The 11,155-nt window shown below is 39.9% G+C and overlaps 1 protein-coding gene across 1 annotated transcript; it reads left to right on the top strand.

Annotated features, from left to right (window-relative positions):
* The first annotated feature begins 3,487 nt into the window (after nt 1-3,487).
* LOC130291892 (uncharacterized) lies at nt 3,488-10,813 on the top strand. Its single transcript, XM_056541325.1, has 3 exons — nt 3,488-4,006; nt 8,725-9,019; nt 9,110-10,813. Exons 1-3 carry the CDS (start codon nt 3,488-3,490, stop codon nt 9,583-9,585), a joined length of 1,290 nt encoding a protein of 429 aa, XP_056397300.1. The 3' UTR covers nt 9,586-10,813.
* Nucleotides 10,814-11,155: the final 342 nt, after the last annotated feature.

Genomic DNA, 11,155 nt, shown 5'->3' with positions numbered 1-11,155 from the left:
CATTGTCCTGCTGGAAGACCCAAGATTATGGAAGCAAACCCAGCTTTCTGACACTGGGCAGTACAGTGCGACCCAAAATCTGTTAGTAATCCTCAGATTTCATGATGCCTTGCACACATTTAAGGCAAAACAGAGGCAGCAAAACAACCCCAAAACATCATTGAACCTCCACCATATTTCACTGTAGGTACTGTGTTCTTTTCTTTGTAGGTCTCATTCCATTTTGAGTAAACAGTAGAATGATGTGCTTTACCAAAAAGCTCTATCTTGGTTTCATCTGTTCACAAGATATTTTCCCAGAAGGATTTTACTTACTCAAGTTCATTTTGGCAAAATGTAGCCTTAATTTCTTATGTCTCTGTGTCAGCAGTGTGGTCCTCCTTGGTCTCCTGCCATAGCGTTTCTTTTCATTTAAATGTTGACGAATAGTTCGCACTGACCCTGATGCTCCCTGATCCAGCAGGACAGTTTGGAACTTGTTTGGGGCTGCTTATCCACCATCTGGACTATCCTTCCTGCGTTTGACACCTTTCATCAATTTTTCTCTTCCGTCCACGCCCAGGGAGATTAGCTACAGTGCCATGGGTTGCAAACTTCTTGATAATGTTGTGCACTGTGGACAAAGGTAAATCTAGATCTCTGGAGATGGACTTGTAACCTTGAGATTGTTGATATTTTTCCACAATTTTGGTTCTAAAGTCCTCAGACAGTTCTCTTTTCCTCTTTTTGTTGTCCATGCTTAGTGTGGCAGACACATACACACAATGCAAAGACTAAGTGAACAACTCTCCTTTTTATCTGCTTTCAGGTGTGATTTCTATATTGCCCACACCTGTTACTTGCCCCAGGTGAGTTTAAAGGAACATCACATGCTTGAAACAATCTTATTTTTCCACAATTTTGAAAGGGTGCCAATAATTTTTGGGAGTTTGGTGTGACATTATGTCCAATTTGCTTTTTTTCCTCCCTTATTTGATTTAGTTCCAATACACACAAAGGGGGGGATTCATCATCATGTGTCTATTGTAGACACAGTTCTATCCATTTACACTTCTTGTCTATTGTACATTCTTGCTCAGAATTTACTAAGGCTGTACACTCCTTTGATAAATCTTGTGCAAATATAGAATCATCCCCCCTCGCTCTACCGTACACTCCTTCTCTACCTCATAGGAAAAGTGGACCTAAGGATTTTGTTCTATTGCTTTGAGGCCAGGATTCCATCGAGGTTTTTTATGCATCATAAAAAACGCCAGAAAAACTGTCCCAGCTTTTTCCTGCGTGTTGTCAGTTTTTCTTGTGTTTTTTTTCTTGCATTTTTGCTGGTGTGTGGAAACAAAAAAATTTAGTAAACTCTTATTTTCTTTTTCTTTTAAATTTAGATACGTTTATGCGGAGGGCTGTCAGATTTTGTGGATTGCGGCGATGACCAGCGTTTTTTTTTTTAATGTCAATAAAAGGGTTAACGAGGGCTGAGGGGGAGTGTTTTTTTTAAATAATTTTTTTTCATTGTGTTGTGTTTTTTATAATTGAATTTTCAGGCTTAGTAGTGGAAGGCATCTTGTAGACATAATCTATTATTAGCACCAAAACAGCTAGCGCTAACCCCCAATTATTACCCCGGTACCCACCGCCACAGGGGTTCCAGGAAGAGCCGGTACCAACAGGGCCAGAACGTCAAAAATGGTGCTCCTTGGCCTAGGCGGTAACAGGCTGGGGTTATTTAGGCTGGGGAGGATCAGTAACAATGGTCGCCCACCCTGGTAACATCAGGCTGTTGCTGCTTGGTTGGTATCTGGCTGATACTGAAAAAATTAGGGAACCACACACTTTTTTTATTTATAAAAAAAAAACGCATAGGGTTCCCCCTATTTTCAGTATCAGCCAGATACCAACCAAGCAGCAACAGCCTGACGTTACCAGGGTAGGCGAGGACCATTGTTACTGGCCCTCCCCAGCCTAAATAACACCAGCCTGTTACCGCCTAGGCCTAGGAGCGCCATTTTTGATGCTCCAGGCCTGTTGGTACCGGTTCTTCCCGCCACCCCTGTGGCGGTGGGTACCGGGGTAATAATTGGGGGTTAGCGTTAGCTGTTTTTGGGGCTAACGCTAAGCCCTGGCTTAGTAATGGACTCCCTCTATAAGACAGCTTCCACTACTAAGCCTGAAAATTCAATTATAAAAAACACGGACACGTTGAAAAAAACATTTTATTTTAAAAAAATCACTCCCCCACAGCCCTCGTTAACCATTTTATTGGAATAAAAAAAAATGCTGGTCATCGTCGTAGTCTGAAATGAGAAGAAAAGAAAAACAAGAAATATGGGTTAGTAGATTTTTTGTGCTCTCCCCTGGGAAGAGCGCACATAATGCAGTTTGCCAAACTACAACTCCCATCATGGGGGGCTGTAGTTAAGCAACAGCTGGAGGCACACTGGTTGCAAAACACTGAGAGTTTGCTACTTAACTCAGTGTTTCCCAACCCGTGCGCCTCCAGCTGTTGCCAAACTACAACTCCCAGCATGTACGGTTTGTCAGTGAATGCTGGGAGTTATAGTTTTGCAACAGCTGGAGGCACACATGTAGGGAAACACTGAGTTAGGAAACAGACAATGGCCCTCATTTATCAAAAAAGTCGTGTTGTTTTTTTTGGGGGGCTTTTAACCTGACCATATTTTTCCCTATTAATTTATTAATTTGTCGCAAGTGTTGTCGCTGTCGGATTTTTTTGGGCGCAGTCGGATTTTCTGTCACAGCTGTCCAATTTTTAAAATGTCTGGGTTTTTTTTTTTGGGCTTCAAGCCGACCATATTTTTTCCCTATCAATTTATTATTGTGTCGCACATTTTGTCGCAATCGGGTTTATTTGTCGCAGGCAGGTTTTTGTGTCGCAACTAGTAAATTGTTGCGATATTTGTTCATTTTCTGTCCGATGAGAAGTGTTAGGAGAAGAACGTTGCCCGTCCATTCTCTCAGCTTGTCTAGTCAGAGAGAAGCAATTTCACAAGTGTTTCTTGCCTTCCTGAATTCGCAATTTCCTCAAGAGGAAGATGATAGGAGTGTGAGGGCAAACCTCCCTTCATGATCTAAAGACAAGGCCTTCAACAATGTCCCCCCTGCTGCTTTGGAGCTGTCCAAACCTCATCTCGAAGGTACAGAGGAAGGTGTGCCAGAGGAGGCGGAATATGCTGAGGATGAAGGTGTGGAACAGACTGCAGACATCTGTAAAAAACGCTTCACAGCTGCCGAAAAACATTTGCTTGTCGTTGAGGTATGTCCTAGCTGTTGGTCACTAGCTGTTGTGTGTATCTAATTTTAAACTCAGATACTTTTTAAATATGTCTGCCTGGTGCTCGGCGCGAACCTGGTGCTCTGGAAAAGATATATAGATTATGTTTTTTTAGTTTGGCGGGGTGCTCAGTCTGATCTGGAAGAGTTCATAAAAGGTCTAAATGTGAACAATCATAATCTAAAGTTTACATCTACGATGAACAGAGAAAAGATAGAGTTTCTGGATTTAGAAATCTACGGTACATCCAATAAATTACAATGTAAAACATTTGTGAAACCAACTGCCAAGAACAGTTACATACAATTCAACAGTTGCCATCTACCCAGGTGGCTAATAAATGTCCCCAAGGGCCAATTCAGACGTTTAAAACGAAATTGCACTCTGGAAACACAGTTTCAAGAAGAAGCTAAGAATCTAACTTCACAATTCATAGAAAAACAATATCCCATACAAATAATAGAGAAATCCCTGAGTGAGGTGAATAAATTAGATAGAAAGACCTTTTTTGAAAATCAATCTAAAGAAATAGGGACATGGGAACAACAACCGAAAATAGTTCTACCTTATAACATCGACCATAAAACAGTAGAACAAATACTGAGAAAGCATTGGTATCTAGCCCAAAATGACAAAAGTATTGGTAGCATATTACCTAAAAATCCCCCTGTGATCTATAAAAAGGCCCCAAACTTGGGGATCACTATAGCTCCAACGGTGAGAAAATTGAACAATCAAAAAACATCTCAAACCTGGTTGACAACTAAGGGTTTTGTACGCTGTGGAAGTTGTCCAAATTGTCGTATCACACATGGTCCGAAAAAAACTGTAGAAGTATATTCTACAGTCAATTGATATAGTTGGAAAATCCCAGAATTAATAACTTGTAATACTAAGGGAGTCATTTATGTGTTGCAATGCAACTGTAATAAACAATATGTGGGACGAACAAAAAGATCCCTCAGAATTAGGATATCAGAGCACATATATAATATTAGAAAAGGTTGCCTTAAACACCCTTTGTCCAGTCACTTTTCAACATGCCACAATAGGGACCCCTCAGGGCTAGTGTTCACAGGAATTCAACAGATTAAACAGGATTGGCGAGGTGGTAGTCACATGGTGAGAATGTCCAAGGCGGAGAGTCAGAAGATTTTTTAATTTGAAAGTCTGGAACCGAGGGGTCTCAATTCAAACCTGGAACTCTTCGGATTTCTATAGGTCGTAGATTCCGTGCAGAGGCTGGCCCCGTCACTGGTACCCGGGGCTATCCTCTGACCGGTCCCCACGCCCTGTGATTATATGCATGAATTTAGTACAGAATGATCATCCTGCTTTTTTCCCCTCTAGATCAGCATCCAAGCCATATAGAAGAATATTGAATCAATTCTATTTGCTTTCATATATTTTTTTTTTACTTTATTTTATTTTTATTATTTTTTCATTTTTTATTTATTATTTATTTTTTATTATTTATTATTTTCAATATTTTTCAATATAATATCTCTCATCATTCATTATTTATTTAATTCATTTTTTATTATTCTTTATTTATTATCCTTTTTTCTATTTTATCTTATATTATTATCTTCATATGTTTTTTATTGTTGGTAACATTGATGTAAATTATATCTAAGAACTGTTGCTCCTAGCAACCACCGAAATTATCCATGTCTCCATGTGAATGAAGTCCATCCCAGTATTTGTAGATACTTTAGGGACATGCCAGGTGTTAATCATGAGGAATATATTTAAAGACCAGAGCTTCAGATCGATCTAGACACCACTGAGGAAGGGGTATTTTAATATTTGTGATATTTTATCTCTTTTGACACCCCGAAACGCGTTTGGTTCTTATTCTATTTTTTGGACTACTGCTCTATTCACATTTTGCGTTTTACTTGCGATTTTTATGGATTAATTATTTGGATATTTTTCTGGACATTATCTGGATATCTTTTGATGGAACATCTATTATTACAGCTGTGACGGAAATAAGACACTATCTATCTCCACTCAGCGGTACGGACTATAAGTCCCAGCATGACCTTGTAAACCTTGTACGAATCCCCGCTTATTTGTATCACCCTTGGAACTTCTATCTACTCACCTGTATACGGCACATACCGGCCTAGAGGTCAGCTGACCCGTGACATCACACGCCCCCGGAGATTACCGAAGAACACGCTGTGAGCAGCGGCTGCATCGAGACACGCCATCTCTGCAGCCTCCAGCGTATGGACTGAACCTCTAGATACCGGGACCCCAAACTTTAAGGGTGGTGAGTGGCACACAGTGCCGAGAACGTTTTCCTTTTCAGAATTAAATAGCGGAGACGGTTATATACTTGATCGTGCCACAGAATATACAGTTTAACACGATTACCGCACAGGAGGAATATATGTTTCCTTTCCAGGATTAAAAACTGTTATAATTTACCCTTGGATATAGATTGTCTACAGAACTGTCACAAGCTATTTATGAAACCAAATATACGATATCCAGAGATTTGCCACATCATCCTTTTTTGTTACAGGATTTGTCACATCATTCTTTTTTGTTACAGGACGGCTACCAGAACATTATTTTCTGTATTTTTTTTGTTAAAATTTATTTATTTATCTATTCATTCATTTATTTTTATTTTTAATTTTTGCCATTAGTCGCATATTATTTGCACTATTTAAATTGAGTTTTTTGCATGATTGAATATGGGCAGAAGTCATTATTGAATGTAATATTTTATTTTAATCCCATTACACATCCGTTGGGCCCTGCGGTTTGTGGATTGGTTATATTTGTACAAATAAATTTTATAAATTTTATAATTTTCGTCTAGTGAATCCATTACTGAGGACTGAGTACTCTCTTGTCTTTTATATTTATACCATTTTTGCTTTTTTTTTTTGTGAAAAAGCATCTCAGTTAATCTCGTCCCCTGTTTTTTGTGAGCTGCACACAATCGATACTATTTTTTTAATTACGTTTTAAATATGTCCTAAGTGTCACTGCCAATAACATGTGATTCGTGTCAAGTATTTCCTGTTTTATACATGACGATGCTATAGCCAGGGGTCTCAAACTGACTGGCCAAAGTTTTATGGCCCGCTGGCACTGCCCCCGCCCCTGCATTTTAGCATGGTGCATTATAGTGATGGCGAACCCAGAATTTATTTACCTTCCCTGGTGCCATTGGTGCGGAGTCTCTTCTTCCATGCGCTGTGCGGATCCTTACTGTCATGTGACAATGTAACGTCACATGATAATGACGTCGCCGGCCTGCGCCTCAGTAGAGGAGTGCCGCCGGGAGAAGACACCACGCGAGGAGCTGGTGAGTATGTACTCTCACATGACAGCGGTGGCGTTATCCCCTCACCCCGCGGCAGCATTAATGCTGCCGCGGGGTGAGGGGTTAATGCTCACGCTGCCATGGGGTGAGGGGTTTAACTTAACCCCTCACCCCATGGCAGCGGCAGCGTTATCTCTGCCGCAGGGTGAGAGGTTAACGCTACTGCTGCCATGGGTTGAGGGGTTAAGTTAACCCCTCACCCCATGGCAGCGGTAGCGTTAACCCCTCACCCCGCAGCAGCATTAACCCCCCTCTCCCCAGTGCAGCACATGACCCCATGTCTGGGCCAAAGGCCACCCCCGGCCTGTGCTCAAAAGCCCACCCCACCTAATGTGGGGAATCTGCTCCTAATGTGTAGAATCTATGCTATGTATTGTGGTGAAACTGCTAGTGGCGCATGATGGGGGCATCCAATGTGAGTGACGCATGCGGCCCAATCTCACCCAGCCGCTCCCTCCAGTGGCCCCCAACTAATTTTAGTTTGAGACCCCTGCTATAGACCTTGTCCCTGTCTGGCTTATTTTTCCCACACACTAATCCTTTTAAAATGTATCTTTGTTTTTGGCCACTTTTGCTTCTTATGGACCTTAAAGGGGTACTCTGCTGAAAACCTTTTTAAATGTCCTTACATTTTTCAAAGCAAGTTTGAAATTAGAAATTACTTCACATAATAATTCTTATTTCTTAGCTGCTGAATACTCATGATACAAAATTTTTTTGACACAGTACTCTCTGATGACAACTAGTGTTGCTCGCGAATATTCGCAAAGCGAATTTTATTCGCGAATATCGCATATTCGCGAATTCGCGAATATTCGCGAATATAGCACTATATATTCGTAATTACGAATATTCGTTTTTATTTATTTATTTATTTTTTTCACAGTACACATCACAGTGATCATCCCTCTCTCCTTCCAGCTTGTGTGGTGTAAAGAAGGCTCTAATAGTACTGTGTGAAACTGGCGTGCGAATTTTCGCATATGCGAAAATTAGTATATGCAAATGTTCGCATATGCGATTTTTCGTTTATGTAAATTTTTATGCACATTTTCGCATACGAAAATAAAACGAGAATATTACGAATATGCGAATATTCGCGAATATATGACGAATATTCGTCCATATATTCGCGAATATTCGCGAATTCGAATATGGCCTATGCTGCTCAACACTAATGACAACGTGCACACTGCTCTGTGCTGACAGCTCTGTACATTTATATATGTATCTGCTAAGGGCAGCACGGTGGCTCAGTGGTTAGCACTGTTGACCTGCATCACTGGGGTCTTGGGTTCGAATCACTCTATGGACAACATCTCCCAATCGGTTGGAGAGCTAGATAACTAACTTGGTTTACTTCTTATAATAATGTCAGCAGAGAGCACTGTGCTCATCATGTCAGCAGAGAGCATTCTACAAAGAGAAGAATTACATATGTACTATTCTGCATCTAGTATGCATCATATACTTCATGAATGATGTTCATTTTTTACTATAAGTAAGATCAATATCTGATTAACTTTTTTTCCCTCATTTCTTTATTTTTCAAATTAGTTTTCACAAGAGTACACCATTAATGATCAATTATCCCATATCCTAAGGATAGGGGATAAGTATAAGTTTGCCGGGTTTCCGAGACCACTGAGTCCCCGCGCTCTACAGAATGGAGCCTTGTTTTGCCCCTGCTCCCTGCATGATAGTATCATTTTCAAACCCGGCCAAAGATGAGTACAACAGGCCTCCTCCATTCGGTTATATGGCAGAGCTGGAGATTGATAAAAGCAGCGCTCCTGCCCTGCAATAGAACTGTATCTAGGGGGCGTGTTTGACGCACCTTCTGATGTCTTTTTCAATTTTTTATGGCTTGCCTGTATCTGGGACCCTGTCCCGGAGATAGTGTTTGCCTCCAGCTGTCGGACCCCCTGCGATCTATTACGGATCTCCTACCTTAGGCTATGTGTGAAATGTGTGCCTACTGGTATTTATTTATTTTTGGGGGAAAATAGTGATATATTTTTTTTTTTTGTCTCATATTTTTGGTAATGTTCTAGGTCAAAGCAAATTATGATCATCTGTATGGTAGGTTAGTGACAAGCTACCAAAGGCTAACAAGACTAGAATTTGGCAAGAAATCTGTTCAAAAGTTAATGCCTTGGGAGTTGTGAAAAGGAGTATTGCAAACATCATCCACAAGTGGTATGATTGCAAGAGGCAAGTGAAGGAAAAACTGAAGAAAATAGATCAACATTCTAAGCAGACGGGTGGTGGTCCTGCCATTGAAATTAAACCTTCCCAAACTGAGGAGATAGTTGCGGACACCTTTCGAAGAGAGCAGATAAGTGGGATTGGCAGCTTTGATGTGGTGGCGGGCATTGAAGGTATGTTTTATTGTAAAAAAAATGTAAAAAATGTTTGCCTTTAAGTTTGCAAGAATTTAACAGCATCTTTTTGGTTTACCCCAAAAATAGACACCAACTCCAGTGATGGAGATGAGCTTATCCCAGAATCCCCAGGTCCATCTTCAATTGTCTCCCAGCAAGATTCTTCAACTTCACTACCTTCAGGGCAACATATTTCCGAAGAGGACACCATACCTAACCTTTCTCAAAAATTGACACAGTACATTTCTAAAAATGAGGCTTTTTTAACAGATATGCTTGTTAAACAAGGAGAAATTGTGCAGGTAGTTAGCCATTCTTCTAGCAATGTTTGCCACGAATTATGTACAATGACAAATGTGCTTAGAGAAGTGAGACATTTGTTGCAAAAAGTAGTCAACCAAAATGATGTTACCTCGCCAGCAATAACGTCAACAAAAGTCTGTACTCCATCCCCGCCCGCTTTGCAAACACTATCACATATTTCACCAATACTTGTCCCATCTGATGTAGATTCTAGGGACATATCTCAACAGTCTACCATCTTTTTACAATGTCACCAATAGACCTAACTAGTCAAGACTGTGAAACAGTGGGATTAGTTAAAACTATATCTCAAGACACATCACATGTTGTCATTAATCCTGGTGGTAGTGGTGATCAATCTTTTTTGGGAACAGAAATTAGTCAAACACCCTCAGCTGGTTTTTTGCTCTCTGTCAAATAATAACTTTCCATACCTAACACTCCCAAGCCAAGACAAACTAGTGTGGCTAGTTCTCACTCATCTCCCAGAACTTTAAGAAGTACGAGGTCTTTGAAAAGTATGCCATCTAAGAACTTGTGCCCCCCACCAAAAAAAGGGGCAAATTTTAAAAAATATACATTCAAGTATACTATTGAACTGCAAACTATTACATATTTTACCTGCAGTTACAATTTGTAATGTCAGTTAATGCTGTCGAACAAATTTATGTCCATGGCCGGAGGGGGGGCCTACCTACCTAATAATGCATATCTCCTTTAATGTTCGAAAATGTATACTCACATGCCTACGCTAACCCTTATCTCCAATCTAGCTGGAACATTCTCCATTACCTGTACTCTCTTGCATCCAGCGTGTTTGCAAATCAAGATCCTGGAAGAGTATATATGTACGCACAAATTTGCTACAGTTGCTCCTGCTAACATGAGCAAAGCGTGACTTCATAACAAACAAAAAATATAAGAGCACTCTAAAATTTTTATGGAGCCCCAAGTTTTTAACAACTGATGATCTTTGCCTTTTTTTTTACCACACCAAATTTGTTTACAATAGATTTATACTTGTCCTTGATTACTAAATTTTGGGGATATCTGACTTAGCAGTTTTTTAAGACAAAGCCAGAAGGGGATACCTAAATAAGGACAAGTCTAAGTTAATCATTTATATGTGCCATTCCTTCTGGCTTAGCCTCAAAACATGCAGTGTCAGAGATCCTTAAAAAAAATTTCAAATAAAAAGGGGAAATGTTACATTAATATTTTTCTTTTTAGCTTTTTAATTACACTAAATAGTACTTAACAGTTCCCGACAGGATCTCCTCATAAATCTGTTGCAGCAAGGTAGCCTGTCTGACTTTGAGTTCTGAATATCTTTTTTGAAGCTGACGTGGGCTTCTCTTTGTTCCATACTTTCTCTCTAATTTTCGTGCCAATTTTTTAAGGATCGTTGTTTTTCTAAGGTATGATGGCTCTGCCTCTTGGTCGGAATATCTTCAACACTCTAAATATCTCACCAGGTAAACAAGTTCACAGTGGCTGAAAGGCTTTGCACGGCCACTTCCTCCTTATTTGAATCTGTTATGCAAATAAAATTTTAGACAAATGATGCACTTCACTAAGTTGCAGTTGTCATTATTTGTGCTTAAAAATTAACACATTTTTAATGTTTCAGTTGTGTTAACTGTTTGGTTACTAAAAAGTAACAAAAGTTTGCTTATTTTTACTTTTGTGTGTGGGGTTGGGGGGGCTGGTGAGATTCAATATCAACCCTTTAATGGGTTATTCCAGGAAACAACTTTTTTTTTTTATATCAACTGGCTCAATCAAGTGGACCAGCTTGGTAAATTACTTGTATGCCGATTTGTTAATCCT

The sequence above is a fragment of the Hyla sarda genome, chromosome 9 (assembly GCF_029499605.1).
Source record: "Hyla sarda isolate aHylSar1 chromosome 9, aHylSar1.hap1, whole genome shotgun sequence".
In the NCBI taxonomy this organism is placed as follows: domain Eukaryota; kingdom Metazoa; phylum Chordata; class Amphibia; order Anura; family Hylidae; genus Hyla; species Hyla sarda.
This window is presented reverse-complemented; position numbering and strand designations above follow the sequence as displayed.

Excerpts from the sequence above, each read along its gene's own strand:
- LOC130291892 (XM_056541325.1), top strand. The coding sequence starts at position 3,488 with ATGAACAGAGAAAAGATAGAGTTTCTGGATTTAGAAATCTACGGTACA. Across the intron at positions 4,007-8,724 it reads GGATCACTATAGCTCCAACG|GTTAGTGACAAGCTACCAAA; the intron begins GTGAGAAAATTG and ends TCTGTATGGTAG. Across the intron at positions 9,020-9,109 it reads TGTGGTGGCGGGCATTGAAG|ACACCAACTCCAGTGATGGA; the intron begins GTATGTTTTATT and ends CCCCAAAAATAG.